Below are 13,432 nucleotides of genomic sequence, written 5' to 3'. Positions count from 1 at the left end.
GTCGTTTTCGAACGTCATTGAACGAGTCCGGCATCCCAGTGGTGCGCAGAAGTTCACGTTCGCATTGTCCAACTGAAGGAGCGCATGTTCCCACAAGGGAACATGTGCAGCAACATGAACATGATCATGCGCCGCAAGCAGACTGCTGATCCGCGGCAGGAGGTCCTCTCACCAGCGCGGTAGGGGGGACCGTGGGCCGGGCTCCCCACCGCCCAGCCGGAGGATCGCCTACTGTTGACCGGGACTCCCCGCCGCCCAGCCAGAAGATCGCCTTCTATGGACCGGACGCCCTGCCGCCGCTGGACCGGCGGCGGTGTGCGCTGCGCGGGCCCCGCTCCAGCTGGCTGGTGGGCACTGGCAAGCTCTAGCGCGTCGCCCAGCGTCCTCGTCCTGTGCGTCGACAGACACCTCGAGCCGCGTGGCCACCTGCCGCAGCAGGTGGTGCACCGAGTCGATAGTGCGCGACGCCTCCTTCAGGCGCCGCTTCAGCTTGTCCAGCTCCTCCTGTTGCTGGCTCTGCTCGGCGACAACCGCCTCCTCCAGGTGGTCTGGCGGTGACAGCGGCGTCACGCAGGGGGAGAGCAGCGAGCGTGAAAAGCTCAGGCCGTGCCAGAGAGACAGGGGCCGACTGCCAAACAACTGCAGAGGCACCAGAAAGCTCGCATTGCCAGACGGGCATGTTATACTGCTATATTGTTATGTATATATATATATATATATATATATATATATATATATATATATATATATATATATATATATATATACGTTATACTGTCGGGCAACCAGCACGAGGGCTGGAGTACGAAACTAACATATCAGGGAGAATTTAAGGAGCTTTGCACTACGTTTCAGAGATGCTGGTCGCAAGCCTCGCTGAATACGCTAATCTTAAAGCTTGAAAGATAAAATAAAGATGACTTAAGTCGACACTTTCACTTTATGTTTGGCATACATTGGTATGAGCTGGCCGTCTTCGATTTCAACTCGACTATGTGTTACACGCATCACTCTCTAATGACGTCACCCGCTTTTGACGCGCTTAAAAGCTCCCTTGTTTACAAGCCATCAGTATCTCACCAAGCGTGCCAAGCGACATAGATTACGCACCGCTCTCTGACGGCAGGCCTTGGTGTGCGCACCATCCTTCCTTTGAAGCTCCTGATGTGAACACTGCCCTGTTGTGGAAGGGTTGGTGCGCACACCATCCTGCCACTGAAGTTCCTGATGTAAACACCGCCCTATTGTGAAAGGGTTGGTGTGCGCACCGTCCTGCCACTGAAGCTCCTGGTGTAAACACCGCCCTATTGTGGAAGGGTTGGTGTGCGCACCATCCTGCCACTGAAGCTCCTGATGTAAACACCGCCCTGTTGTGGAAGGGTGGTGCGCACACTGTCCGCATACCTCTTGTCGGCAGCCTTAAACTGATGTGCATTCCAGCGACATGATTCCGAACCAATCAAGTGAAGCCCGTGTCGTGGGCGGTGTCGCCCTGTCCTGCCGGAGCCGCTCCTCGGTCCGATCAATCCCGTGAGGTCGTCCCAGGGCTGCCCAGACGGGTATCAGAGCGGTAGCGACGTAGCGTTCCGAGTTTGGGTTGGCAAGAAACTAAATCTCATTAAACAGACGTCTTCTGTACAGTCTGATTGGATGATTGTGAGATCAATCATGCCTGCCACGTTTCGCCATCTGATGGCCATTCGAACGTTGACGCGGTCTTGATTGTGCGATAAATGCTGTTTTCGCTGTTGTGTAAAACGTCGGTCAACTTTTATCTAAGTCATTCTGTGTAAACGGTAGTTTCACATGCACAGTTTTTAATTTCACATTTCTATATCTTCTTTGCGAATTTGATGTATGTCGAGCCGATAGCTGCATGAGTGGCGCAATAGAGATGCGTCACTCAATGCTTCGTGTATCCGTTCTCAAGGAAAAGAAGGAATACTTTAGCACGTTTCCGCTCACCCATGAACGTGGGTGAGCGGAAACCTATCGCAACACCCAATGTCCGTAACTACTGATGTGGCACTGCATGTTGTGCATAGCGCCCTGAAGCCTTGTGTTGTGGTGCCCGCGCCGCTCTCCTACCGACTTTGTTGGTGTTCCGCGCCACCCCTCACCAAATGTGTTGGTGAGCACGCCCTTCCTTTCATCGAATGTGATACTGTGCTCAGTTTCCCCTCGCCAAATGTGTTGGTGTGCGCGCCGCCCTCTTACCGAGTATACTGGTGGGCGCGCCTCCCTCTCACAGAATGCATTAGTGTGCGTGCCTCCCTCTCACCGAATGTATTATTGTGCGCGCCTCTCACCCATCGAACGCATTAGTGTGCGTGCCTCCCTCTCACCGAATGTATTAGTTGTGCGCGCCTCTCACCCATCGAATGCATTAGTGTGCGTGCCTCCCTCTCACCGAATGTATTGTTGTGCGCGCCTCTCACCCATCGAATGCATTAGTGTGCGTGCCTCCTTCTCACCAAATGTATTGGCGTGTGCGTCTCTCTCTCTCTCTCTCTCTCTCTCTCTCTCTCTCTCTCTCTCTCTCTCTCACTCTCACTCTCCTCCTCCTCTTCTCTCCTCCTCTCACTCTCATCTCTCTCTCTCTCCTCCCTCGCTCTCTCTCTCTCTCTATCTCCTCGTCCCCTCTCTCTCTCTGCTCTCTCTCTCTCTCTCTCTCTCTCTCTCTCTCTCTCTCACCCTCACCGAATGTGTTGGTGTGCGCGCTTCCGTGGCTGGGCGTGATGAGCCTCATGATGAAGTGGAACACGCTGCGGCAGACGTACAGCGGCCGCGAGCTGACCACGCCCGCCGGTGCGTTCGGGAACTCCACCTGCTCCGTGCGACGCACGTGGTTCAGGAAGGCGCGTGGCAGCTTGCGCTCCAGTGCCGTGTGCAGGTCCACCTGGCGGTCACAGTGCAGCCGGGACCATGGAGCGGCCCTGCCGGCTTTGTCGCGAGTCAAATTCAGGGCGCTCGCGCCAGCTCACGTTCACCTTGTGCAGGGCTGGGGCCCGGCTTGTTGAGTCATTGTGGTTGTGGTTAAGTGTGCGCTCCGACAAGACCTTGACCAAGATGAATGCTTGTTTTATGTAGGGGCAGTAAGCATTGTACGCACACTGGTAAAATCAATCCTCCTGTAACATTTCATGCTACGATCTAGGTGCAGTTAATTACGGGGTGTCATGGCCGAGGTCATCCCAACGTTGATGTTCGTCAGCGTTCCAATGCGGTCTTGAAGAAATGACCCTGCAAGATAATTTGTTATCTTAACGGAACGGAAAAGACAGACGAAACCATAGCCTGGGTCCTTCCGTGCGCGGAGTGAGAAAAGACACAGCGCACCCGTCTGGTACTTCTGGTGCTACGTCTGGTACTACTGAGCGTGCGTGCATGGCGCGCGTCACAGAAACGGCCGTGCCCTGCTCAGACTTGCACCGCTGGTGAAACAGCAGCAGCGCCGCTGGCGGTCACCGTCGGCGCCGGGGAGCGGCTGCACGCGCCGCCCTCCCACCGAACGCACCTGCATGGCTAGCCGCTTGAGCGCTGCGTTCTTCCTCACGGTCTCGATGTCACCGACGGCCAGGCCCACCAGCAGGTTCATCAGCAGGATCGGCATCATCACCATGAAGACTATCACCAGCAGGAAGGCGGAGTTGGCGAATGGCAGGAAGCGTCGACCGAGCACGCTGGAGGCACGAGACATTGGTCCGTCCGGGACCGCCAGCCAGCCCGGGCTGCTCACTCGCGTTGGTTTCGCCACACTGGGCGCATATCATGATCTGACATAGTGTCTGGGTGCTGGCAAACCAATGTATTGGAACCAGACTACCCTAAAGGGCAGACGAAAAGTGGATTATTGTATATGGCCTAGCCGGCCAAGGAGCAGCAGAGCAGGGGTGGGAGGCGCGGTGCATAATCATAAGCAGCAGGCAATAAACGCGGATGGTCATGACATTCATTTTCTACAAAGATTGCGCGGCTTCAAAGACTTGACCAAACAACGGAAGGAGGCATCCCGAGCAAAAGCTTTCGACAGTGCTGCATTAATAATAGCTGGGGAGAAGAATGTGTGCATAAGTTGAAGTTGCATCTAGCATATGTTCGACTCCGCAGGTGTCCGGACCGTGCACATGCACGCCAATATATGAAGAAAGCTATAGAGACGTTGACACACTAATGATGGCCGAAAAAAACAAAGGAGAATAGCGTCTTGTTCATGGCAGGAACAGCATAACAAATATCACTCACATGGAAGACGCGTCATTCGAGTGGGAACAGAAGGCAATAATGCAAGCTCACTGACCTGCTGCCGCTGGGGTTGTCCCGGTGACCGCTGTCGACCACCGGGGCGGGGACAGCTTACTGACCTTCTGCCGCTGGGGTTGTCCCGGTGACCGCTGTCGACCACCGGGGCGGGGACAGCTTACTGACCTGTCGCCGCTGGGGTTGTGACAGTGACTGCTGTCGACCACCGGGGCGGGGATAGCTTACTGACCTGTCGCCGCTGGGGTTGTGACAGTGACCGCTGTCGACCACCGGAGCGGGGACAGCTTACTGACCTGCTGCTGGGGCTGCTACGGCGACCGCCGCCGGCCACCGGAGCAGACGAGTCGCTGGTGGTGTTGTTCGGCGACGGCGTCAACCACGGGTATACATACACCGTCAGAAAGTCGATCTCGCCGAGCATCATGTTGAAGGTGCGGGAGATGGCGACCGGCAGGCTGCTGAACTCCGGGTGATTGCCCTGTGGACAGGGCGAGAGCTCTCGCACCGCGGCAGGGGCTGGCCGTCGGGTCACACGCCGGGTCACACGCCGATTCATATGCCGGGTCACGCGCCGGGTCGCGCGCCGAGTCACAAGCCGGGTCACAACCTGGGTCACAAGCCGGGTCACGAGCCGGGTCACACGCCGAGTCGCACCCCGCGTCACACGCCGGGTCACACGCATCGCCCGGTCGGTCTGCAGGGCCTCGTCGCTAAAGTCGGCTGTGTGTATCGTAGTGAAGACAGTAAAACGGCCTCAAAGTTAAAAAGTCCCTTGGGCTCCAATCCCGCTCTGAATACTAAGGGAGTCTAGGAACTATTCAGGAGCTTTTTGGCCGCTTAGAACTATCAGTGTGTCAGGGCCTCTGACCATGCGTGGGCCGTGTAACCGCTCAGGGCCGTCTGGCCACTGAGGGTGCCTTCAGGTCACTGAGGAGCCTCTGGTCTCGTCGCCTGACTCCCAGGACTTAACTGGCCGACCAGGGTCACCCCTGACCCCTCCGGTCACCGACGAGCAGCCCTGATTATACAGGGGCTCTTATGGCCGCCAAGTGCCTGGCTGGCTCCTAAGGCTAAAAGACCGTTCAATCGCCAGCAATTTGGCTATATTGTCACGCCCCTCTGAACACTTGGGTTTGTTCCGCCCAGTGACAGTTTGGACGCTCAGAGGCCCTCCTACCGCCAATAGCTCTTCTACCAGCTCGTCGACCCTTTAAATGCAGTGCGCATTTCATCTGCACTGCTGCGTCGGTTGTTCAGTAATCACTTGCATCCAATGCGTACATATTCCCAGCGTCCAGCGCCGAACTGGACCAGGGACAGCTTTCGTCACATGCTGCAAACTTGGCGGCATTAATCTATGTCACTTTGCTGTAAGATCTCAAGTTCTTCATGGAGATCGAGGATGCAGCCTAAAGCATGTCACATGGGAATGAACGGATCTTCGTACAACTGCACGCGCGTGGCTCACATCAGAGCCATGGCGTTGGCTGGCTCACTGGCGTGGGAAATCCGAGATAGTCGGGCACGTTGTCACCGAAAGAAGTCCGCGTGGCTGGAATATTGTAATATTTGTGATGCACCACTGAGCCGCTCAATAGTCGGCAGGCGTCTCTCTGCTGCCCATCCCTACATTCCGCCGAGAGCCGAGTACCACCCGAACTGTCACCGTGCATAAACGACAAATAATTTTCGACGTCATGGATGCGAGAGCAAAATATGCATGCGACCAAAAAACGTACAAAAAAGATAAATTTCCCATTTCACTGTGCAGCTTCTACCATTTATTCACTCCTTGTTCAAGCTGTTATTATTGGTTGCGGACATTGTGACAGTATGGGGAGTACACCTACCAACACTCAATTCGCAAGATGGGGACAGCTCTACCGTTTAGGCTCTCAGGATGTCGACGAACCCCTGGCTAGGAGTGACGGGGTCCAAATTTTTTTAGGAACTATGGGGCGTTATTACAGGTTTATGTGGGTGCCTAAGGTTCACGTGGGTGCCTAAGGTTCAAGTGGAGCTGGTTTGTACCGCGCATTGCACTTTTATTAGTTGTTGGTGTTAAAGATGCGTGACGCGAACAAACTGTTTAGCGGCGGCTTCAGCCGCTACCGAATGCTTACACAGAGGCTGGACGCCATATTTTCTGCGCGTTCGACGCTGGCAACGTACCGGCAGCAGCCCAGGCACATGGCTGCCGGCATGGATGCGAGGAGATTTGGCCGCAACTGAGCTGGTTCCGGCTTTTTGCGCATTCAACATGAGAAGCAAGCCCTGAGACCGGCGCATACCGGCGTTGCCAGCACAGACATCGATCCAGTGCCGCTGGTAGTGATGCAGTACCTGCTGCCGGTGTCACAGTGCTCAAACCCTGCACGCATTGGCTAATGCGGGCCATCTTCAGCTTACGTGGGACATGAGGATGAAGAAAGCCAAGCCGAAGGCAATGATAAGCACCGAGAAGATGACGAGTACTCTTAGGAGTGTTTTCTGTATTTCGACGAACATCACCACGTAGATGCCGATCGACTCAAAACTGCAATCAAAGGGAAAGTTCAGGGAATGTTTTTTATTAGAGTAAAAAACACGGTCGTCGCGACTATGGATGATATATGGAAAGTGCACCAGCAAACCATGCTCTGATTTGCACCTGATAACCGGATTTTTATCTTGCAAGGAAAGTAACCGAATGCACATTGACGCAATTGGATCAGATTTTTAAAAAGCTGACATCTAATGTGATCACATGTGACACACCAACACTCTCACACACCAACTAACACACTCACATAAACGTCGTATAGCACATACATTATGTGATCATTTTTCGAACTATGCTCCTCGTCTGGTGCGTCGGGATCTACACCACGTTTCCACCAGTCATTTATCCAGCCGTCGTCAGGCGTTATTGAGTACTGAAGGGAACTGAATGGCATTTGGCTTTCAACCACATAAGCGTTGCAAACGAGATCTTTTCTGAGGGGCTGCTGATACTAGAACTGGTTGGTTCTCAAGTTACAAGTTAAGCGGCATAACTTCTGAGATTTCGGGAACAGCGCTGAAGTCGAAGTGTTCGACTCGGAATCAGGACGCCCGAGTTTACATCCCAGCAGTTCCAGAAAATTTGGGCTGGGACGTACTCATGGTTGAGTGTCAAACACCATTCAACCCTCCTCAGGACTCAATGACACGTGACGACTGTCAAACATCTGACAGGTCGAAACGTTATGTGCATACTAATACGCCAGACAAGGACGATAGTTCGAACAATTCTTATATTCCTAATTCTACAGCATTGCCCTAGTCATTCCGTAAAACCACAATATACTTCATGGCGCACCTCCACCAAAGGAGTCTTGTACACAATGCACAAATCGACCTCAACAGCCATCGCCAGTTGAGAGATTATGCGGGGCGTCTTTCCACCGCTTGCCCAGCCTACCACATGCCTACAAGAGCGATTCGGAGATGTGTTGTCAGTTCTCGTTACCTCCTCAGGTAGAGCAGCATGTTGAACCAGGCAAGAAAGACGGAGGCGGCGGCGGCGATGATGTGGAAGTGGTTCATCACCGGGTAGAAGACAGGCGTCACGCTGACCAGGGCCGACATGTACAGCGACAGCTCCAGGTAGTTCTCAAAGTCTGACGGCCGACATACGTGATGGTATGGCGTGTGCGCTCGCAATTATGTATTGCAAGTTCGCAATGATTAATGGCTGTGGTTGCAACAATCAAGTCCTCCGCACCCCTCGATGGATGACGGAATGTCAAGAACTGTCCAAGTGACACGATGCATCACGATATCCCACCAAGCTGCCCGTTTAGTTAGATAGAAAATATGATCTTATCAACATCTGTTCACCTGGCCGTATAATACACTGAACGTTGAATTATCCGGCGTCGACACATCAGCACATTACCGTGTTGGGCCAGATTTGGCCCATCGCAACGGAAAAAAATCCGGTATCATGGTTTGTTCACGTCATCGTACTTTGCACAGAGTTGGTTGAGAGCAAATTGAAGGCCGTTATATCTGGAAATCGCACACGCGAATGCCAGATATGAGCGCCTCGACAATTATATTTTTATTGGTCTTGATAGCCGCACGGCTGATGGAATGGCAGGATTTGAATGACGTCATGATGACGTCATGAATGCTGAGGTGGCTCGAAATACTCTCTCCGACACACCTTTCTCAGCCTCATATAAATGTAAAACACTTTTAAAATGCTGTCTCTTACATAAGTAAAGAATAGTTTTCATTTCCTGGTGTTTCGCCACCATGAGCTGATAATTATCATGCTTAAAATGAACCACCTTTACTTCACCAGAAATTACTCGTAGAGCAACGATCGTTAACATGAAATGGTTCTATTGACAAAAATCACCAACAAAACTGAAAAATTCACTGTGTTTTATCACTATAACTGTTCCTTGTTTGTTACCGCCTTTCAGCCAAGTACCTCTTAATAAACTAAAGGCCAATTATTGTCAACGTTAAAAACTTCCAACTCATGTGTTTCTTGGGGTCTCACTTGCGCACTTAAATTTAATGGTAATGCATGGTGAGCGACCATTCAACTGTGGCGACTTACCAACAACGAAGCCCCATCCCTGGTTGTACATTTGCACGACCTTCTTCGCCAAGTTCAGGACTCCGAACACAATGACAGCAATCATGGTTATATGCCCTGCCACCGATGGGCCCGTTGGTACGAACGCCTGGAAGTGTAAAGAAACCGTAAGATAATCCAACAATGCATTGCTTGCGCGATAAGGCAGGGGCCATGTAAGACAAACAAAATCACGAACACCAAAGAAACTGTAATGTAACCGGGATAACAGGTACGCATTCTTGTCAAGGTGCTTGCTGCAACTGCTTGCATGGGTTATAGGGCCAACAATTGGGCATACATATTGTTGTGTATATGTCGCAGCGTGTGCCCGCCGCAATGTCTCACTCCGGCTGCTCGGGGCGTGGATCAAGGAGAGGAAAGTGTATCGAGGGGGTCTTATTTGAAATCCAGCGGAGTACCCGTTTGTTCCATCAGCTGATCCACAATGCCGGTCAGATAGCTGGTCTGAAGAGTCTTCCAGCGGTGGACAGAGAGCTGAAGATCGCCGCAGCGAAAATGTCAGGATGGCATTGTGGCGGACAATGCAGGAGGTGGATGATACTCAGATAATCATCGCGAGCCATGGACTCGGCAGCTTTGTGTCATTTTTTATGTCAGATATCGGTCACCAAAGGCGGTAAAAGCAGAACAACAACATGGTTGGGGTAAAGTATCGTTTCCACAACATTAGACGGGCTCAACACAGTCCAACCGATGGCAACACCAATCGCCGCTCAGGGAAATGATCAACACCGCCTTTATGGCACCCGGTTTCGAATATCACACAATGGTGCCCGCAGCACGAAAGAAATGGACCAGGAACACTTCAGAAAATCTCGTCTAGCTTATTTTAAGCGTTGAACATCCGAAGATGCTTATTTGTCATATTTTGGTAACAGTCGCCGTACATGTGAGTCATTGCAATTGATCGGTTTTGCCCATCGGCACGGGCACAACAATTGCGAGGTAGTAGTTGTGTATTCCGTACAGTTCGGACCATCAGGGCCGTGGCGCCCGCCCCAGGGTCTTGCATTCGCCACCAGTCTGTGTCGTACCTGGGAGCGTCCGTCACAGCCCCTGGCACCGGCACGAGGCGGGGCTGCGTCCTCGCTGGCGAGGTCGACGCTGCCGCCGTCCTCCAGCAGCACGGCGCACTTGCGCACCAGATGCATGAGGTTCATGCCGTGCACGGTGACGAGGATGACGAAGGCGGCGTACAGCAGCAGCGACAGCAGGTGGCAGAAGCGGCCGTACGCCTGCCACTTCATCTCCAGGTACTTCTGGGTCAGCGGGTGCATGAGCAGCTCGATGCGGCCGTGGCGCACCATGTGCTGCCGGACCACACCAGACGGGCCTCATCCAACAGAGCGGCGCCGCTGCACAGCCCAGAGCGGGCGGGGAAACGCACCATGTGCTGCCGGACCACACCAGACGGGCCTCAGCCAACAGAGCGGCGCCGCTGCACGGCACAGAGCGGGAGGGGAACGCACCATGTGCTGCTGGACCACACCAGACGGGCCTCAGCCAACAGAGCGGCGCCGCTGCACAGCCCAGAGCGGGCGGGAAACGCACCATGTGCTGCCGGACCACACCAGACGGGCCTCAGCCAACAGAGCGGCGCCGCTGCACGGCACAGAGCGGGAGGGGAACGCACCATGTGCTGCCGGACCACACCAGACGGGCCTCAGCCAACAGAGCGGCGCCGCTGCACAGCCCAGAGCGGGCGGGGAACACACCATGTGCTGCCGGACCACACCAGGCGGGCCTCAGCCAACAGAGCGGCGCCGCTGCACGGCACAGAGCGGGCGGGGACCGTACCGGTCTTGGATGATAGACGCCCGTCCTATTCCCAGCGAGTTACGGCGGGAGGAAGGGACAATGTCGGCCGGCGCACATTACGGCGCATCAAGAATGTGCTTCTTATCGCAGAACACGCCGCCAGAACAATAACTTTGTTCCATCTGGCAAGCAAAAAGGGATGAAAACTTGAAATTCATGTTTCTCACCACTTCTCGTCGGAAAATTGCAATTCAATAGTTGATGAAAAGTTTCAAATGACTACTCATCGGTTGGGAATTCCACAATATGTTTGCTGTAGTTATGCAGCGCATTCCCTTCCTCTCAGTTTTTGATGGCTGCCCAGTTTCGTCTTTGGTCCAGATCCGCCCTGGGAAGTGACCTGTGCAAGCTATACTCAGATAACTAAAGACATTCGTAGGCATGAATTAATGGAACGGTGCTAGCGATCAGTAATTACGCTTTCGAACAATTAATAACTTGCGTGACTGGCGTGTTTAAGGACAGGCGCATCACGGCTGGTGTTTGATTGCCAATGTGTAGGATGCATGCCTAAATGTCATAGGGGTTGTTGACGGAAAGGTCAGGTGCATTGGCGCGTTACACACTGAAGGGAAAACACTAGGATTATTGGTGTTAGTCAGCCGCTTTTAACATAAGACACTGCGATATGTTGGTGATAAATGATTTGATACATTAGTGGCCGCGATACATGGCGGGTGCTGTAGGTGTGGGATGCTATGGATGCTAACTGCTATGGTATGTTGGTGGTGACGGAAGTAATTGTTACGTTACGGACATGGCATGGTACTAATGACACTTTTTTAGCTTCAGGGGCTCGGTCCGGCCCGGCCTAAGCAGTCATGCTTTTCAGGGGCGTGCATCTTTTCAGTGATTGATGGTACTGTCCGAGTAAACTGAGTAGAGTAGTAAAGAGTGCTGAGGAATGATGTCAGACAGGACCAGAAACAGCCAGAGAGTCAACAACGCAAAACCATCGGTGTAATTAGATGGATGTACCGTCTACTAAGTGCTGAGTGGGTTCAACTACGTCAGTACCCCCATAGAAACGCCAGCTTTTCACAGAAGGGACAAGGCCATCTTTTTGAAACTCGATTCTGAGTGTTGCACTGTGAACCCTTACCCGAAAGGCAGGTCCATGCAAACTAAACAGGCGTTTACCCCGTACAAATCCGACTCTGGTACATGACCCACAAGCGAGTCTGAGGAAGAGAACCAGTGAAGGGCGCCTGGTTTCTGTTAAAGGGTCACTGCTACGCAACAACGGCCAGTGCATGGGACGCTGACCCTGGTGTGTAGGCATTTCCGCCATAGTGAAACGAGTGCTGGGATTATGGCAGCCTGGAAATGCGGCCATTCGTGTGTGGGCCAAATCAGCGTGCACTATTGATCGCCACAGCTCGGACTCCGCCGAGGTAGGAAGGACCACGGTAAACCGTACTATCCAGACGGCGCTCGGTGTTCTTAGCATTCTCCAAGGAAAAAACGAAAGCATATTAGTTACTTTACCGAGGCTGTAGCCGCAGCATCGCACAGCTGACATTGCGTGCGACTTTTGTGGAACTTAACACTCGGCCGCAGCTTGCTGAGATCACTGTCAGGCACAGTCCACCGGGCGGCGTTCCGTCTGTACCCCACCGTGTCGGCTCATATAGTCAGCGATCTACGTAAGAATTGTGTGCTCTCTCTCTCTCTCTCTCTCTCTCTCTCTCTCTCTCTCTCTTCTCTCTCTCTCTTCTCTCTTCTCTCTCTCTCTCTCTCTCTCTCTCTCTCTCTCTCTCTCTCTCTCTCTCTCTCTCTTTCTCTCGTTCTCTCTCTCTTTTCTTTCTCCCTCTCTTTCTCTCGTTCTCTCTCTCTCTCTTTCTCCCTCTCTTTCTCTCGTTTTCTTCTCTCTCTCTCTCTCTCTCGCTCTCATCTCTCTCTCTCTCTCTATCTATCTCTATCTCTCTCTCTCTCTCTCTCGCTCTCTCTCTCTCTCTCTCTCTCTCTCTCCCCCTTTTTCTCCCATGTCAATAACGATTTCGCTGATCTGAGATGTCGTCAATATCTGCTGGTTTCATAACCCAGAAAAATAAATGTTCAGGGATAGCGCGCTGCAAATGATAAGTCATCAGTAGGTAAGGCCGTTGTATTTCGACGTGTGTAAAATTAGTTGTTGACTTGAAGGTCTGCTCGCGCAGGTCTCTTATTCCGGTGACGGACGGACGTCAGAAAAAAAAAAACTGGGCATGAGAAAAAGTGTGAGGTATTACATATTAAATGTCGCTCAAATTGGGTTCAAAGACGGCGAGTCATTGCACTGTGAGCACGCGTAAGTTATCTTTGCAATTAGGATAAACAATGAAGTTGCAATCGTTGAGCCACCGATTGCATATTTGGCTTGGATGGCTTTACGAGCCATTGTGCTATCGTATCGTCAGCCGCCAGCCGTCAGCCGTCGGGGTCAGCTGGCGGTCGTCAGCCGTCGGAGTCAGCTAGCGGTCGTCAGCCATCGGGGTCAGCTGGCGGTCGTCAACCATCGGGGTCAACTGGCGTCGTCAGCGGCGACTCACGTTGACAGCGGTGAGCGGCTGTGGTCGCCAGCGGGAGTCGGCCCTCGTCGCGCGGATCGACGCCACCTGCTGCGCGCTCGGCTCGAACAGGCTCAGGTCGTACGTGATCTGAACGGCCGGCCACCGGGGATGGCAGCGCGCAGACACAGCTGATCGACATGCAGGAGACACGTGTGTCGGCAGG

At 53.1% G+C, this 13,432-nt stretch overlaps 2 protein-coding genes across 2 annotated transcripts in view; both read right to left on the bottom strand.

Moving 5' to 3' along the window:
• Positions 1-4,257: 4,257 nt before the first annotated feature.
• On the bottom strand, positions 4,258-8,965 carry LOC119091581 (transient receptor potential cation channel subfamily A member 1). Its single transcript, XM_037214390.1, has 5 exons — positions 8,858-8,965; positions 7,754-7,904; positions 6,673-6,799; positions 4,557-4,741; positions 4,258-4,330 (listed from the first exon to the last, which is right to left on the bottom strand). Exons 1-5 carry the CDS (start codon positions 8,940-8,942, stop codon positions 4,258-4,260), a joined length of 621 nt encoding a protein of 206 aa, XP_037070285.1. The 5' UTR covers positions 8,943-8,965.
• A 254-nt stretch (positions 8,966-9,219) lies between these two features.
• The window catches only part of LOC119091580 (transient receptor potential cation channel subfamily A member 1-like), a 57,856-nt gene continuing 53,643 nt past the window's right edge, over positions 9,220-13,432 (bottom strand). Inside the window, exons 18-20 of the mRNA XM_037214388.1 lie at positions 13,249-13,356; positions 9,934-10,209; positions 9,220-9,228 (exon numbers count right to left, since the gene is read on the bottom strand). Coding sequence (XP_037070283.1) covers positions 9,220-9,228; positions 9,934-10,209; positions 13,249-13,356 — 393 coding nt within the window. The remainder of the gene's footprint in view (positions 9,229-9,933; positions 10,210-13,248; positions 13,357-13,432) is intronic.

This window comes from Pollicipes pollicipes, unplaced genomic scaffold (genome assembly GCF_011947565.3).
Source record: "Pollicipes pollicipes isolate AB1234 unplaced genomic scaffold, Ppol_2.1 Scaffold_3447;HRSCAF=4054_pilon_pilon_pilon, whole genome shotgun sequence".
In the NCBI taxonomy this organism is placed as follows: domain Eukaryota; kingdom Metazoa; phylum Arthropoda; class Thecostraca; order Pollicipedomorpha; family Pollicipedidae; genus Pollicipes; species Pollicipes pollicipes.
Note: the sequence above shows the minus strand (reverse complement) of the source record. Positions and strands in the feature narration are given on the sequence as shown.

Coding starts and splice junctions, on each gene's coding strand:
- LOC119091581 (XM_037214390.1), bottom strand. CDS start 8,942: ATGATTGCTGTCATTGTGTTCGGAGTCCTGAACTTGGCGAAGAAGGTC. Junction 7,905..8,857: donor GGGATGGGGCTTCGTTGTTG/GTAAGTCGCCAC, acceptor GTCGGCCGTCAG/ACTTTGAGAACTACCTGGAG. Junction 6,800..7,753: donor ATGCTGCTCTACCTGAGGAG/GTAACGAGAACT, acceptor CTTTGATTGCAG/TTTTGAGTCGATCGGCATCT.